The 18278-nt window shown below is 42.3% G+C and overlaps 1 protein-coding gene across 2 annotated transcripts in view; it reads left to right on the top strand.

Moving 5' to 3' along the window:
* The window catches only part of svild (supervillin d), a 41477-nt gene that overhangs the window by 14144 nt on the left and 9055 nt on the right, over window positions 1-18278 (top strand). For both annotated transcript variants that reach the window (XM_086065196.1, XM_086065197.1), the window contains exons 4-14: window positions 2629-2681; window positions 4698-4783; window positions 7151-7226; window positions 8921-9372; window positions 10676-10811; window positions 15747-15894; window positions 16070-16147; window positions 16216-16302; window positions 16391-16568; window positions 16651-16823; window positions 17554-17709. In XM_086065196.1, the coding sequence (XP_085921322.1) occupies window positions 2629-2681; window positions 4698-4783; window positions 7151-7226; window positions 8921-9372; window positions 10676-10811; window positions 15747-15894; window positions 16070-16147; window positions 16216-16302; window positions 16391-16568; window positions 16651-16823; window positions 17554-17709 (1623 nt within the window). The remainder of the gene's footprint in view (window positions 1-2628; window positions 2682-4697; window positions 4784-7150; window positions 7227-8920; window positions 9373-10675; window positions 10812-15746; window positions 15895-16069; window positions 16148-16215; window positions 16303-16390; window positions 16569-16650; window positions 16824-17553; window positions 17710-18278) is intronic.

Below are 18278 nucleotides of genomic sequence, written 5' to 3'. Positions count from 1 at the left end.
CAACGTTAGGTCATATGATGTTATACCGGGAGTCGGTCGGTCTCAGCCAGCTTGGGTTGTAAACCTCATTGGGGGCTAGTAACAAGAGCGCTGATTGTTTTTTTTGTTTTGTTTCTGATTTATTCGCTGTTGTTCACTTTCAGTGGAAATAAAAATACATGGTTTGAAATTGCTTATACTGCATATGGCGCAAAATGGCAGCAAATCATCAGGAGTAAATCTGACATCACAAATCATCAATCATAAATCGGAGTATCTGTGGCCAGTGTCGGCAGCCTTCTCGAGTACCCAATACCTGGTATCAGTACTTGTCCATCCCTCGCCTAACTAACCTAACTAAATTTGGCTCCTCACCTTATTTCAATATAGTTCCCCGGCTCCAAGATGGCGCAAAAGCATTTTTTTTATATATATATTTGACATTGCTTTGGCCTAAACTCGGGAGTCTTTCAGTGAATAAAGGAGGATAAAAATTTGCAAATCTTAACCCCCTGTTAGTTAAAGGGACAATGTAATGTATAGAATGATTAATTTTTTTTCAATGTTCATTCATTTGGGAAAAAAACCACTATTAATTTCAATATTATGCAAAAAAAATAATAATTCTGTCACTTCAACATACATTTTTTTTTTTTTTTTTATATAATCGTAGGTTTAGTAATCACTAATTATCTTACATAGGCCGGGCCACACCTTGCAGGAGGAGGCTGACATATGTATGCCGCCATCTTTCTGCTACGGATATCCGATGGGCTTGGCGAATGTCGTAATTGATGCAAGGCTTACAAAGTCTATCTGAGGCAGGTGTGCTATAAAATGAACACGCTTCGAAACTTAGGTTTGTTGCATTCTAATAGTTGACCACTAGATGGCACTAAATGCGCCACACTGTCCCTTTAACCACACGTTGATCAATCACAACAGCGCGTGCCTCAATTTTTCCATCATCGTCTTTATATTTTAAACTCTCATTCCACTTGACAAAAATTCTATTCTACTCTCGGTAACAATTGTTTCATAATATTCCAAAAATGCAATTGCAAAACAAAGGCCCGCCCCTGCTCGGCTCCTCGCCCCCCCCCCCTCCCCCCGTGCGTGTGTGCTTGCTGCCAGTTTGTGATATGCATACATGTGTAAATCCAGCAAATGAGTGACCGTGACAGATGCTTAACGAAAAAACATGATGATGTCATTGCTTGAGCTTGTGCAACTGGACACTAATGGATAAGTTAAACTGTAACCTGCCATTCAGTGCATTTGTTTCTTTTTCGTACGGGAACAAAATTCGTTAATTTCATAGACATTGACATATAACAGCTTTGCGTTTTTGTTTTTTTCTACAATGTGTTCTTCAGAATGTAGTCAAAGCGCTCAGCAAATAGCTGCAGCGTGATCAACTTTTCAGATCTCCACAACGCCGTGGCAAGCGGAAGTAGGTCAGGCAGCAATAAGTCGATTGATGGCGAAGGAAGGAAACGCTGGAAGTCGTCTTCTTGGCCGTAATAAAGATTAAAGATGACATCAGACGCAAAAGCGAGAAGTCCAAGTGGAACCAGCACTCTGCAATGCTTTTGTGTTCGAGTCGTCCCCACTAAATCACAATCCGCTCCTGGGACGGCAGGAATGATTGAAAGCATCATTTAAATTTGCTGGACCGCGGCGTCAAGTGGAATTGGACTTCTTTTTTTTTTGTGTGTGTGCGTGTGTGTTATTCCTTTCACTTTGGCTCATTTAGTCAAGCGCTTTCTTTGGAAAGGGTTTGCGCCAGTGAAATGGCACAGTTTCCAGCAATAAAAAAAAAACGATTTGCAGCGGGAGAACAACATTTAGGCTCCCGCACACAATAGAATACTATTCTTCGATAAATGCTTTTCATTAGAACAATTACATGAGCACTGTAACCAAAACCGCAATCTCTTGCTATTCACGAGTAATTGATGCCCCCTCTAAAAAATGTTTTATTATTTGAAACCAGAAATATTCCCACAAACTATGACCCAAAACAGTTTGTCATTTCTAAGTCATCTTACATTCGCCGCAATAATAAATGACTTACAGACGTTTGTATTTGGCAAAAATCAATTAAAAAAAAAATCCACTGAAAATCTACGCTGGGGATGTTCGACGCCGCTATCGAGAGAGTTGTCCTACTTGTGACAACGGGCGGTGTCAGCCACTCCTCTCAAGCGGAAGCGGACATCTCGGAGCTCAGCTGTCACTGAGACTGGCGTCTCGCCCGCCGAGGACACGGAAGATCCAGACTCTCTTAAGATAGCGACAAAAAGCCTCACAGACGCTCGATATACTCACATTTGTATCTGCTAGCCAAAAAAAAAACCCAGTTTGCATGCGCACCGCTTCCTTGCGTCATTCAGCCGCGGGGCTCTCATTTAATACCCTGTAAGCATCCCTATTAATGAGCCATTGAGGCGGCTTTTTGGCAGTAGCGTTCCGTATTTACAAATAGCGCGTACTCGGTTGACCATGTTTGGCCCGAGCGGCTTCCAAAGTGCATTTTTACTGCGAGTGTGCCAAATGTCCATCGTCCGCCGGCCGCTGTCTGCCGACCTTGCCTGAAGACGTGTGACTTTAAGAAAAGATATGCCCTCTTGCTGTTGTTTCTTTCAGTTGACCAGAAGACTCGGGACAAGCGGAGTGACACTGCCAAGATGTCTCTTAAGGTAGGATATTTTTTATTATTTGTAGCTGTTTTATGTATAGCACTTTGTTTCAGCTGCATTTTTTTTTTTTTTGTGCTTTCTAAATCACGTTGAGTTCAATTGATTTCTATTCATTAGGGCTGATTCAAATTTCCTCAATCCATTCGATTTCAATTTTTCCCGATTCGATTCGATCTGCTTCAATTCAATTGATATTGATTAATAATGGAACATGATTAAAAACTCCGCAAATGGTTAAATCAATCAATAATTGTAAATAAAGATGCTGAATGGTCATAAAGTGCAGGTATTTTATTAATTTAAGAAAATACTTTTAAGTTCATGTGGCCAATGCATTTTAAGAAAACAGTAAGATACAAAAAAAATGAACCTTTAAAATTCTATTTTCTTATGAATTTATGGGAAAAAGGAGATAGAAAAATAATCGATTCGTGGTTTTATGAATCAATATCAGGCTCAAAGGAAAATCGATTCGATATCAATTATTCAATTTTTATTTTATTTTTTTAGTATTTATTGTTTTAGATCAAGCTTAGTCCCAAAATGGGTCACGGGTTTATTTAATATTTTTTGAGTCGCCAATTATTGAATTAAAATGTAAGTTCTTTTATTCATCATCAAAGTCACGCCAGGATAAAAGGCTTTCTCATTCATATTTGCTGGACGAAATCATGTCTGTCCCATTCTTTATCATTAGTTTGTATGTACACTTTACTGTGGCTTTTTTCGGCACTATGTTCCAAGAACATATTTTATTCATCAAGATCCCCTTAATCAAAACCTAAACGCTCAAAAGACTTACTTACAAGGCCGCTCACAATAAACCAAACTTCAAAACAATGGCGCGAAAACAATGACAATGACTTAATTTCAACAGTTTGTGATTAATTATTCGCAATTGCCAAGCCGATTTCCTGACAGTCTTTTTCCCACCGCAACCTGAGATTGCTCCATTTGTAGCAAATCACGCGATTCCAGATGGCATCAGCCCGGGCTGTCCTGCACCTGGTTGCACGCTTGGCCAAAGTCATGACACAACACAGTCAGTCTGTGGAGGTCAGGACGCTGAGATGGGGAAATTAACTTGCGGGAGCGCTGGGACATTCGGGGACGAAACCTATGCACAAATGTGTGCTCATGAAAAAAAAAAATAATAATAATAATAACGTTTTGAAGATTTGGGGTTTTTCCCAGGCTGCTTATGTTTCAGAAAGGATGTTGGATGTAAATAGCTGTTGTAGCTTGCCCTTCACCGAGCAGGAGCAATGCCAAACTTGGCCAAGTAAACCCAGATGGCAGTGAAAAAAATAAAAAACTGCTGGGAAAACTGAATGCTGTCGCAACACTCTATATCTCTGCTATTCTAATCTCTCACCTGGAAGTCATCAGAAACAAAAGGGGAAGAAAAAAAAACGCTTCAACTCTCTTCTTGTCCACTGCAAAGTCTCCGTTGACAGCTGGTGAGTCAGCGTCTCCGACAGCAGGTGACAAATGCGTGTCGGCCTTTCCCGGATAAATGGAGGTCATGAAATGTGGACTGGTGAAGCTGGTTTATTTCCAATTGAGCTTTCCGAGTCATTTCATTTGAAGGAAAGCCTTGACTTGGCTGTGTTCCACACCTCAAGTCGACTGTTTACAAAAATCACCTCCGACGTTCACACTTGACATCCAAGCGTGCCTTGGGAGCAATCTTCAACTGTAAATGGAAATAAAAATGGACTATATTTGCCTCATTTCGGAAAATACTGCGCTCGCGTGGCCTTATCTCTCGTTTTACGATATGTACAAAGGGAGGTACTTTTTGACTTGCTCATAAATCACTTTCATACCCCGCGCTTTGAACTCTGATCAACGGGGCGACCCACAACCTGGGCTCAAGCTCATTCACGTCCTTTTATCAAGATAAATATATATTTTTTTTTTTTGTCCTCGTATTTTCACATCTGGTTTGCTCTCATTCACACAACGAAACAGAAGTGACAGCGGGCGTTTCTCCTCCTTTGTTTTATCCTGAAGGATCCGCAGGATGGGAGCTGCGATCATGGCGGCAGAGTGAAGCGTCAGCTCGTCGACGACGGTAATGAAGAGGAAACTTTTAGCCGGTAAGATAACAAGAAGTCTGTTTAGCTTGTGGAAGAGCGGCTGCGTAATTCTTACGGCGTACTTCATAGATTGAGAAATAATTCATATGGGCGTGAACTTGTATTATTTTTGTAAAAAAAATATATCATTTTTGCCGGGTGACATATTTGTCAAGTATACGAGAGTGCTGACATGGGGAAAAAAAATAAAAACACGGTATTTCTTAGTATGTCTTAAAGACATACAATATTTTGACAGACTGACAGAAAGCTATCAAAACAAATGACCGCCAATCTTAGTCTTAATCTCAGCAGTGGTCAAAATAGCTAAATGCTAGCGAGGCTAACTGCTATTCTCATCCAGCACCATCTTATTTTTTTTGGACTTTCTGACCCGCGTAGACGTTTACGGTTGGCCATTTTGCTGCTTCACAGCGCATTATTGTCTTAACTACAGCAGCATACGGACAAAAGACCAGATGTCGTTACGTGATTAGTAATCAGTCTACTTTTATGACAGCTAGCTTTGTTGACTTGATTTTTACGATTTTTTTTTCTCCCCCAAATCACATAATCCTTTTCTGCTGGCGGACAATTTGGATTCTATTAAGTCGTATTCCTTACTTGTTTGTTTGTTTGTTTGTTTTTCTTTGCCGCAAAGGCCATGTTGTACAAGCCGAAGAAAGCAGCTCACTTTGACACTGAACGGCACACAAACCAGGCTGGGTAAACAGATAACGGAGGTCATTCCAGGCCATCAAACGTTCCGTCTAGAGCGAATAACCAGAGCGCCTGGACCTCTGCCAAGCCCAGCAGCCCAGAAACCGTAATTTTTTTTTATCAACCTTTGTTTTTAGTCCATTGCCGTAGTCAATGAGGCTGGAAAATGTGATTAGCGAAACGCATGAAGCGGTACATTCAATGGCACCCCCCCCCCCCCCCCCCCCTCCGCCAATATTCATGAAAACCAGCCTTCCTGATTTTGCATATTGTTGACAAAGGGAAGGATATCTTTTGCGGAAGTAACCAGACCGACCTGTAGAGCTTCTTCTAATGCCACAATGACAAACTCATTTGATCTTTACCCACTCGCCAACGTCGCCACGGTGATCCGAATCAGAATGGCGGGCATAGCTACAGCTTTTAGTACTGTGGCATTTCGTGGCTGTGTGTGTCTATTGGAAGGTTAAAGGCATAATTCTTCTCTTCTTTTTGTCCAGTTTGAACTACGACTTAATTGATGCTATTATAAAAAGCTTTATTAGCGATACATGATTTATTATTATTTTTTTTATAAAATGTTCTTAACGATCGTACAGGTGTAAAGACTCTTTGTAAACAAAATGTTTCCATATCTCACACTGTACCCCCTTTTTTCTTAACTCATTCACTCCCAGCCATTTTCACTGAAGCAACCCCCTTTGCTCCTGGCTTTTAGACTAGATTTTGACAGATTTTGCAAGGCCTACATAATATTGTCTTCTATTGTTATAAAGACATGGAACCTACCAAAATAAATATTAGCGTCTCTTCTTTCATCCAGAAATCTGTTTCAGTTTTGCAGCAATTAGCATTAGAATACAGCTAAGTTTCATCGATATTCACATTCCATTTAAAAACACAGGCAAAAAGAGCTTGTCGCAACATGGCCCTGGTTGATCTCGTATACTCTGCTGCCACCTGCTGGCCTTTTTTTTTTTTTATAATAACTACCATTGCTTTAAGCCACCGCTTCATGTCAGAGGCTGCATCGAAGCCTTCTGTATGCTCTTGCATTAAAAATATATATATATTTGTTTATTTATTTATTTATTTTACGTATAAAAACGTTTTTGGGAGTGAAGGACAAAGTATTAAAAGCGTATTTACACGTTTTTGGGTTTGAATGAGTTAAGGTCATCAGATCAGGACCGCTCGAGTTGGCATTATGGCTTTTTCCATGATGATTATTTTATTGTATTGTCCCGCTCACTAACCTGCAAACAAAATTTGAAATAATATTTCCTACAACGTTCTCATGGTTTCACAATTAATTTCTCTTTTTATGACTTGAGGAGTTCCAAAAGACTCCCAACGGGATGTCTGTGAGCTCATTAGGATTGTTTACAGTCACGCCGGCCCCGCACTGTCATTGACGAGCGCCCATTACTGTTCATGTAGCGCATCGAGTGATTCATTATGGAAGTAAGATGGAGAATTTCTGCAAGCCTCGAGGAAACCTTAATAACAGATAACAGATGCTGTGATAGCAGAAAAAAGGGGGGCTTAAGCTCCCTAACCCCCGACCCCCACTTTGCTGACTTTTCCTATGTGTCATCATGTTTAGGCTGCAATGTTTCCATTAAAATTGAGCTCACGTCTCCTCTATGCGTTTATTTCTGCCAACAGCAAAGAAATGGAAGAGAAAGCCACTGTTGAAGACGCTTCATCGAAGGAGCAACCAGAGGCTCGAGAAGAAATAAGGGTTGGTTTTCCAGAATTTTCTTTGAACCTCACGGGGAGAGCTCGTTTCGTTTTGCACGCCGACGCCGGTTAAGTGTCACATGGCTTTCATCACTCGGAACTCGGCACTGACTTGATTGATGCATAAAGTGTCATTTATTGTCGTTTAGAGGAGGCGCATTCTTTAAATGGAGCATCATCGCATCCTCCATCTTATGGCAAACATTGCTCTCGCGTTTTCATTTGGAACGCGACGCGCGTGCGCATTGCTGTGTTTTGCGCAAAACAAGACCACCCGCTTTGCATTTTCACACCCGTCCTCGCCGCGTCGGCCTTTTCCTTCATCTCTGAATTCAGCACTCACTTGTGACCTTTGGACTCTCCGGTAGGACGCCTGCTGCGGTTCCAGCTGCGCTCATTTCATATGATCTATTGCATATTGAAAACATGTTTTTAAGGCGCATTTGTTACGACTTGCATCTGAATGCTTTAAATCTGCACAAGCGGAATTAATGGAGTGTCTGCAACATTGCTTCTGTCGACTTGACGCAGCATGTGGTTGTGGTTAACGTGTCTGAAAAGACACGCGGGGATTTTGCAAATAGACTGACAGATAACAATGACAGTGAGTTCTTGTAGTGTTTATTAGCAGCACAGATAACAGATGGATGGAAAAATAAAGTTTTTAAAGTATTAATTTGTACATGTTCATTCATTCATTCAATTGCTGCGCTGCCAAGAAATGCGAAACAATCCTATCGAATCACTTTGGAAAAAAGGAAGAGGACTCGCTCACACAGTTCTCCAAATTAGAGGCGGAGTCTGCTCGCTTCAAGCCGTTTGTTGACTGTAAAACTGACACACACAAAAGAAAAGTAAACATTGCACACTATATTGACGCAGTTTAGTTTGGAAAGTGAAACGCATATTATCCAAATTCATTCAAACAAAACAAAAACATACTTTTCAGAAGACCAAATCTTACCCAAAAATCATTTTGATTGTCGCTTATGTAATGTTCAAAATTCTTGAATTTAATGCCTTTGTTAGCTGTTGTGAAGCATCAAAATGAAAATAAAATTCTCAACATATTCGATTTTATGTGGTGAATTTGTACAAGGAATTGCACTTTTCTTTTCTTTTTTTTTATTATTTTTTTATTTTTTTATATTTCACTTTTCTAATTAAACTACTAAAATACATGAAGTTGTCCAACATAATTTGAGATGCAGCTGTGTCATTTCACAGCTAAATTATAACGTGAGACGGCACAGGCGGGCTAGCGGAAATTAGCATTTATGTCGCGGTGGTTGTCAAACCTTCAAACTTCTTCGTCAACACCCACAGAGCAAACAAAAACGCAGCATACGACATTCCTCACAACCTCGAGACAACTTCTGTTGTGATTTTGCACTCTGAATGAATTGAGACTGAAAAAAACAAAAACAAAAAAAACACTTAAAATCTGTCTCATGGTGAGACTTTGTTGTCTTCCCACGTTACTGTCAGGCTGCAGGCATTTCCCCTCACATATTCGGCCTTTTCATGTCAAAACAACCGCCTCCCCCTTCCACGCCATCCCGGCACCTCGCTGGTGTTAACCCACTAACCCAGAAAGCCTTGATAACAGCAGTGAGTCATAGTGGCCGCTTTTGTTTACTATTCGTTTACCGTCTCGCTTGTAAAAAAAAAAAAAAACGATCTTGTCGTCTGCAGCGGCCCTCGCTGCAGCGCCAGGACTCCGGGCCAAGAGGCATCAAGGGAATCCTGAAGAAGAGCCGCTCAACCAGCGTGGAGTCCGACCAAAGCGAGGGCTCGGCGCACGAGTGCGCGCCACTCCGGCAGAGCAGCGTCACGCTCAGTCGCCCCGAGAGCGAAGACGCGGAGGACCGCGGTCGGGCGGAGGATGTCGAGGATGACGAGGAGGAGAACGACAGAGACGACGACGACTCGTTTCTGGACGACGTGACGGACGCACACGACTTTGCCGTCCAGAGGCGGCGGCGGCGGCGGGAGCGCAGCAGCGGCAGCAGCTGCAGCCGCGGGAGCCTGGAGGAGATGCGCAGCCCCTCGTCGGACGGGAGCCTGGACGTGACGTCCAACGTGTCCGAGGACGCCGAGGAGATGGACAGCTTGGACGGCAGCCAGGGATCCTCCACCAAACAGAGGTGTTCGAACGTTGCTCGTATTCAATGTAACCGCAGTTACGTTGAGTTTTTGGAGGCACATTTTGCATACTTAACAGCAAAGTTGTCAAATGGTTGAAAGAAGCGACAGGTTAGAAAATGTGGCACTTGCCTTTTAAATAGAAGTAGGAATTATTTTGTGAAAACGTTTGCCCCAGTGGTTGCATTTGACCAACAACTATCTACATCGAGTCATACATTTATTTACTATTGAAGAAATCAAATGCGCGCAAATATTATTTTGGAGGTATCTGTACTTTTGACGGTAACTAGAAATTACAAATGAGAAGAATAGAAGTGCCATAAATTTCACTCAATTTTAAGGAAAATGCTACATTGAGATATTTTTCCTTAACTCATTCACTGCCAGCCATTTTCACTGCAATCAATCTCCTCCGCTCCCGGCTTTTTTACGGGATTTTGCAAGGCCCATAGAATATTGTGTTCTATAGCTATAAAAACATGGAACCTACCAAACGAAAAAGATTAGTCTTTTATTTCATCAGGAAAAAAAAGTATATTTCTATCTGTTTCCGTTTTGCAGCAATTAGCATTAGACTATAGCTAAGTTTCATCATTATTCACAAGTCTGTTTAAAACTGTGGGGAAAAGAGACTTTTGCAACATGGCCCTGGTTGATCTCGTATACTCTGCTGCCACCAGCTGGCCGTTTTTGTAATAACTACCATTGCTTCAAGCATTCTCTTCAGCTCAGAGGCTGCATCAAAGCCTTCTGTACGCTGTAACAGAGTGGTTCTCAATCCTGGTCCTCGAGTACCCCTATCCAGTTTGTTTTCCACGTTGACCTCAGCCAACACAGGTGATTCAAACGACCAGCTAATCGGCAAGCTACGATAACGATCCCCACCTGTGTTGGCTGTGGGAGACATGGCTGGATAGGGGTACTTGCTCAAGCTAAAAAACATATATAACATCACTTCTTATGTCTTTGGGAGCATGGTAATATTTAAAATAGAACGTATTTATACGTTTTTGGGAGCAAATGAGTTAAAATGATGTCATTTGTTTACTCGTGCCGGTATTGGTCTGGAAAAAAAAGTGGTATTGAACATCCCTAGTCCCTATGGCAGTTATGTTTAGTTGGCGTTTTTATGAGGGGGTCCTTGGAAAATGTCCCCCCCCCCCCCCTTGGCCCAAATAGTTTCTCTGCTTTACAGCACAACAAGGAACAATATTGAGGAAACTTGAGCCCCAAATGGATGCCACATGTAGATCAGTTGACACACGTGATTTACTTTCTAAGCATTTTGCCTTCCATTTTCAGACTCGCGGAGTTCAGCAGCGGTGACGGCGAGACGAGAGAATGGACAAAGAAGCCCACACCAGCGGCCGTGATTCAGACCTCGCTAGCCGATCGCTTCAACCAGCTCCACGATGCTGAGGGCGCCTGGAGGAAAAAGGTGAATTTTTTGTTGTTATTCTTGAGTAAATATTACATGATCTGTAAGCTTGTGTTTTGTTATCAGGTAAAATAGCTTTAAAAAAAGTGGAGGTGAAACTACTTTACGTGTCTAAGGGCTTTGCCGTGTCAGCCTTTTGTGGATTCCCCTAACCTTTTTTGTGTGCAAAAGTAAGCACTTGGCCGCGGACACACGCATAATCCGCTTTGTTCTTGAGCTGCTTCCAGGAGGGTGAGAGATTCATTGGGCTTTTGGGAGGGCTGTTGCACATTTGGGGGAGCAGCGATGCCAAGGATCCAGGCTTTAGCTAACCTCTCGTTGTACAAATAAAAGCCGACACCGTGACCACACACACCTGCCAGCCTTTCAAAGTCACGCTTGCTTCTCCTGTTGTTTTTTGCCCTCCGCTTCCCTCCGCCCCGCTCACCTCAATGGCAAAGAATTCCCTCTGAAAACAAGCTTGTGCCTAATATAGACGTGTGTGTCAAAGCAGCTCGCTTGAACAGCGAGCTAACATGCGGAGGTGGAAGTGCATGCTCGTTTTTACATGCATACAAAACAAACCATGCAAACAAGTGCTTAGCGGTGAAATATGGGGGGGGGGGAACATAGCACTACATAATCACTATGCATTGGTTAGTCCAAATATAGCTTTGTGCTGTAGTTTGCGAAAAAGACTGCACTATACCCTTTGTTTGTACACAAACATTCACATTCACAAATTGTTTCATCAAATTAACTTTCCCCTTTGAAATGAATGGAAGAGCTTTTAATCTGTTACAGTCTTTCAAAAAAAAAAAACTGGAAAAAAATTAACTGAAAAATAGCTACCTCGCTACCACCACTCTGTGAAGGCACGGCAGGTCCGTTGTTGTCACCGTCGCGTTCTGACAAAATCACGTCGGGGTCACCAATTGTGGAGATGCAGTAAATGAGACAAAGGCGAGTTGCGTCTCTTTGTACTCTCCACACAAAACGGATACAGAGCAAGCAGCAAGCTTCTCTCGTTCAACACTTTCATTAGCATCATCTCTTTCAAGTGTACCATCCCTTTGAACCACTCCCAGCCATTTTCACTGAAGCAACCCCCTTTGCTCTCGGCTGTTTTACTGAATTTTTACTGATTTTGCAAGGCCCATATTATGTACTATATTTCTATCTGTTTCGATTTTGCAACAATTAGCATTAGAATATAGCTAGGTTTCATCATTATTCACAAATCTGTTTAAAACTGTGGGGAAAACAGCTTTTTGCAACATGGCCGTGGTTGATCTCTTATACTCTGATGCCACCTGCTGGCCGTTTTTGTAATAACTACCATTGCTTCAACTGTTCTCGTCAGTTCAGGGGCTGCATCAAAGCCTGCTGTATGCTCTAGCATTAAAAACAAACAAAAAACGTATAAATACGTTTTTGGGACATTAGTAATATTTAAAACATATTTATACGTTTTGGGGAGCAAATGAGTTAAAGGTACATAATTGGGGTGAATGTCTCTCCCTTGTAGGTCCTACATTGTCCTCGTGCAGAAAAGAGAACATAAATTAGTGAAACTATGCATGTTTGTTTCTCTTTTGAAGAAGACCTCATCATTTTTTTTTCCCTGCCTCGTCCGCGAGTCATTTTTCCGACCCGCGGCGGACTTTTGTTGCTCTTCGGTTGATATATGGCCGAGCGGGGAAATGTAACATGCTTGGTACACATCATGGCCATCCCCAAGCAGCTCCAGATGTTTCCTGTTACCTCTGCAAAATAGTTCTCTGCGCCACTGTCGTGCTTTAAAAAAAAATCTAAGGAATTTTCATTGCCGCTCTGGATTTGTCATTATAAATCTTACATAATGTCCGCAGGTTAATCATTAATTAAATAACTTGTGAGTTTGACTCCACATGAAGAGATCAATTATTTGGCATTTGTTTTTAATAGGCGCAGAAATTAATTAAAGAGCGGATATAAAACATATGTCGAATGTTCCATTCCTTGACGATCTCATGGTTTTGGAGTGCAGCTATGACTCAGTGACCGGCCTGTCAAAACACCGTCTGTGCAGCTCGCACCCTCACCCCCACTCGCAGATAACAGTCCCGTAAGACAAATGCTCTGCTGGAAATCTCCCCCCGTGTATTTCTTTCTTGGATACTGTTGAATATTTGAAATGAAATAAAGATGCATTGAGTGTCCGCCATACAGTGCATAACTGTAACATAACCCTGTTTTAGAAAAAAATACAAAACAATTCCGATGTTGACGTTGACAGTTTAAATGTTTTTTGAAAACACTCTTTGTGAATGCGCATCCATTTCCCCTTGAATTTCCTCTTGTCCTCGGCCATGCACTTGCTTCATTCTAATGTTTCCCTCTGTTCATTCCCACTTTCCCTCTCGCCACCTTTCCTCCCTCACATTTGTAGCGTTCCCTACCACCAGACCACTCTAGCCCTTTCTCTGACTTTGACTCTCCCGCCTGTCGACCTTTCCCAGTGCCTTGAGGTGAGTGTACAACGCATGTCGCGTGTGTGCCCCCAAACGAGCTTTCAATTTGAACACAAAGCGCCAACTTAAGACTGTTTAATGAAATGCAATTAACGTCCACAAATGAATCGTGCAAAGCTTGACGGGGGGCGGGCTGCGCGGGTGCCATTAGGGGAAGGGCTGAGAAAGACGGTTTCCTGTGGGAGAGACCAAAGCCTTTTCGGCTCCTCCTCCTGGACTCTCTGAGGTCCTGTTAGGTTTATGTAGCATCCCCCCCCCCCCCCCCCACACACACACACACTTTTGATTGGCTCCAGATATAGGCTTTGCCACTCTGCAAGTGTGTGAGAACCATTAAGGGCTTTCCGTCGAGGTATTGGATGTGAAATGTTTCGGTAAACAAAAACAAAAAGCGACTCACTTTGATGTGACGGTCAAGTGTGCGGCAACTTGCGTGTGTGTGTCATTCTATTGCTTTCGAATGGCAATGCAACATGTTTGGCGCCGGCCCAAAGAATCTGTTTCCACTTTTACCTTTTTTGCTGGCAATTGGTGTTTGAGTCGAAGCAGCGTTTTTTTTTTTTGCATGAATTCACAGCACATTGGGACATTTTTCACCGTGTTGCTCATGGCGGGGGTTTATCTAGCGGCCTGCGTGGAACAATGGAGCAAACCCGAGCTCCATTAATGCCAAGTTGTCCGAAATTAGTGAGGGAGGGATCAGATGGCTTACTCATGGAAACAGTAAATATATTAGGTGAGTTGCTGACTGCTGACAAGATTGAACGTTTGACCTTGCAGCTGCAAAGAGCCTCCCCTATTCAGGGATTTATCTGCCATCATCTGCATCAGGCGGAAATTGCTAATCTGCCGTACTTATTTGCGTACGAATTGACAGCCAAAAAGAAAAAAAATTTTTTTAGCAATCACATCCGTGTTTTTATTGTGACAGTCAGTAAAAAAAAAAAAAATGTATATGGAAATTTGGAACTGCCAGTTTGGAGTAAACATTTTTGACTGGCAAGTATGTTTGAAAGTAGTTGTGAGTACCTTCGAACGTACATTTGCAACTCAAAAATGTTTACTCCACATTGGAATGTCCTCACTTTCGCACTTTTTAAAAAATGTGATGTACTAAAAAGTGAGCTACAACTAAACTGTCGATTCTACCGCGTACCACTAGAGGGAGCCTGTGTTCAGCAGGTACACGCCGCTCTACATTTTGTCCACCCAAACAATTCAATCAAGTGATTGCGGGTTACATTTGGCGATTTTTTTTTTAAAAACACATAATTTTCCCAAGTGTAACCATGGTTTTGTTTGAGTGCGCTACAAATGCATGTGATGGATTTCAGGCTGACGACATCTTTTAGTAAGTAACATAGACGTGCTTGTATTGTATCCATTTCATGACAGATTGACAAGATTGGCTAATTTTTGAGGGGAGAATGTGCCCTAATCTGATGCCACATTGACATCAGTTTGGCTGCCGTTCACCGCTGGAGCAAACACCCCCCCCCCCCCTCCTTTTTTTTTTTTTTTTTTTAAGAACCGTAGACATCTGTAGATGTTTAACTTGGCTCGTCTGGCCTTCACGCTAAAGACGGTTTACAAGTTGGACGCCAGCAAACGTCTTTCATTACTGTCAGTTACTTACATTCGCAAGCGCGCATGCATACTGTAATGTATGAACTGTTCATTTCCAAATATAGCAACTAAGATGTTCACATTTGGCATTTGTGAACTTTTTGCAACTGTGTGGGATCTTTTTTACGGCAAAAAAAAGGTCACCTCCGGTCGTTGCAATTGCTCCTTGCTAGCAAATGATAAAGATGTGCTGTGTCGGAAAAAGACATTTTAGGGTGATAAAACGCTTGAGAGGTGAAGAAACTGTATCATTGGTTAGCATAACACGGCTCCTGGGGTCAATTGGCCGTAAAGATTATAAATGGCCATTGGAAAAAAAAATTTAATAGAGGTGCAAAAATGGCAGCAGAAATTAATCAGCTGAAGTATCGGGTGATGAACGGCCCACAGGGATCGCAGCGTTGCGCAACATTTCTCATGTGTTTTTTTTTTTTTTTTCCAAGAGAGCAGTTTAAACGTTGTTTTTGGAAGACGCGACTCGCCACATTAAGAAACTGACGAGGATACGATTTCAGTCTACGCGAATAATTACCAAGTCGCGCGGGAGGCGAAGGGTTCACACGGGTAGCCTCGTTATCCACAGGCAAGTCTCCCATAATTTGGGAGTTGTCGTGTTTCACTTAATTTAGCCTGCTAGCCTAGCATGAGCTAAGTGGTCATGTTTGACTACCGGGTTGTAAACCACGACCTCAACTCCATCAATTGCCGCGTGTCCGTGAAGAAATATTTGTTCTACTATTCTCGATGCTCAACCCAAACTAGGTCTACATGTTTTTTTGTTTTTTTTTTTCTTTCCCAAAAAAAATAATTTGAGCAGAAGTCCAGCACGGATGCGTCGCCGAAGGTATCTCTGGCGGATAGGATGAAGATCCTCAAGGACAAGGAGGAGCAGTGGAAGAGCAAAGGCAAAGGAGCCGCCAACGATTCGGTTCAGTTCACAGTCGCCGGGCGTATGGCAAAGAAAGGTGAGGCTGCAAAGATTGTGGCTTGAAATAGCACTACTACTTTTTTTTTTCCTATTAGACAAGGCTATGTCCTGACAAAATGAAGCTCCTCCCCTTACTTCAACTTGGTCCCTTGACCTCTCGATGGCACCAAAGCAATGTTACATAATTATTCTCGTCCATCATGTTTCACCAGGTCTCGTGTCAGATGTGGGGAAGGGGGAGTCTCGCCTGACCCCCAATAAGAAGTCCACGCCTGTCAAGCCGCTCGAAGGTAGCGAACACTCCCACGTTTTTATCCCATTCCTATCTTGAGAATATTTTGGTTGCTCTGGTGCATAGAAATCTCCAGTCGAACTGATGTCAAGGTGGAAGGAGACAAAAGGCTCGACAAACTTGAGTCCTTCCTGGACAAACTTCACAGCAAAGGTACAATCTTCTTATGCGTCCTTATGTTTTTTTTTTCCTCTCTATTTATGAAACTAAATTACTGCCTTGTGTTCTTTTCCACCCTCAGGCGTGAGCAAGAGCAAGACATCCACCATCGAAGTGACGGCAGAGGCGGAGAAAGAAGTGATGACCCTGGACGATGACGAGACCTTCGGCAGCTTCTACAGGTCCATCTCGCCCTCGGCCTTCCAGGAAGTCGTCGTGACCCAGGAAGACCTGAGCGAGATCCAGGCCAACACGCCCACGTCGGTCCAATTCAAAAAAGCGAATGGAAATGAAGCCATTCACGGGAAGGCGATATTGACGAAGATCAATTTGTTTACTCAGGCTCACGTCAGCTGTGGCCAAGCATAAGCGTGCGGTGCGGCCGAACCGGAGGAACCAGGGTTCTAGGAACCCTTTGAGGGCGCTTGCTGCACGCAATGACATCCGGCAGGTGTACACGGAACAGAGGCTCAACATCGCTAAAGTGGAGACCAAGAGGATCCAAGTGGAGCGCAGTAAGGCACAGACCACTTGCCTTACATCAGTATTTCAAGGCAACACTCGTTTTTACATTAGAAAAACGTCGCAAAAGTACTTTATATATAAATTAGAGATGATCACAAATGAACTCATTCACTCCCTGCCATTTTCACTGAAGCAACCCCCTTTGCTCCCGGCTGTTTTACCTGATTTTGACTGATTTTGCAAAGCCCACAGAATATTGTGTTCTATTGCTATAAAAACATGGAACCTACCAAAAGAAGGATTAGAGTCTCTTCTTTCATCAGGAAAAAAAAAGTATATTTGTATCTGTTTGCGTTTTGCAGCAATTAGCATTAGAATATAGCTAAGTTTCATCATTATTCACAAATCTGTTTAAAACACTGGGGAAGAGAGCTTTTTTGCAACATGGCTGTGGTTGATCTCTTATACTCTGCTGCTACCTGCTGATGTTTTCTTGTAATACCTACCATTGCTTTAAGCGACCTCTTCAGGACAAAAGCTGCATCAAGGCCTTCTTTCTGTATACTCTAGCATTAAAAACGTATAAATACGTTTTTGGGAGTGCACGACAAAGTATTAAAAAACATATTCATACGTTATTGGGTTTGATTATTTATTTATTTATTTTTTTTACAAACGCTACCATTAAGTTCAATGAATGGCAACATGCTGATGCACAACATCCCATTTAGGATTTAAGAAATGGTTGATCTTGTGTCTCGCTGCTTTGTGTCCACCTAGTGGCCAAACACTCCAACCTGGCCGACGTGGCCTTGGCGGGCCTGGCCAGCAAGGAGAACTTCCGCAAGGTCAACCTGCGCAGCGTCAAGTCCACCGACGTGGTGACCAACAACAGCGCGCTGCCCTTCCACAAGCTCATGCTCATTCGCATCAAAGGTCAGACACAGGTGTTGTTATGCTGGACGGTTGTGGAAATGCTGTGTTTGCTCTAAAAACAGTTGGGTCAAAAGTAGGCCAATTATGGATCAAAAATGGACCGATCCACTTTATGGGTCAATTTGACCCAATTTTCAATTTTCTGGGTTGTTTTATACAAAATGAAGTAAAGGATTTGACCAATATTTATGAGTTGTTTTACACTAAAACACCCATTTCTTGACTCAAAGTTGGGTCAAATTGACCCAAGTAGAGGACCGGTCCATTTTTTTACCCATCGTTGGGTTATTTTTGACCCAATTGTTTTTAGCGTGTTTAGTAGTAATAGTGGTATAAATTGAGTTGGTCCCTTTTTGACCCAATTTGTGTTATTTTTGACCCAACTGTTTTTAGAATGTAAAATTACTAAAAACATTTTAATTGGGTCAAAAAGGGACCAACTCAACTTATTCAATTAACCTAAAAAGTTAGATAGTCAAATGAATAACCCACAAAACTACCCCAAATTTGGATTCCTTTGTGGGTTATTAATTTAATATTTACCAACTTTTTGGGGTTAAATAATTCGA

The sequence above is a fragment of the Leptonotus elevatus genome, chromosome 20 (genome assembly GCF_054856555.1).
Source record: "Leptonotus elevatus isolate MCC_2025b chromosome 20, RoL_Lele_1.0, whole genome shotgun sequence".
NCBI classification, from domain to species: Eukaryota; Metazoa; Chordata; class Actinopteri; order Syngnathiformes; family Syngnathidae; genus Leptonotus; species Leptonotus elevatus.
Note: the sequence above shows the minus strand (reverse complement) of the source record. Positions and strands in the feature narration are given on the sequence as shown.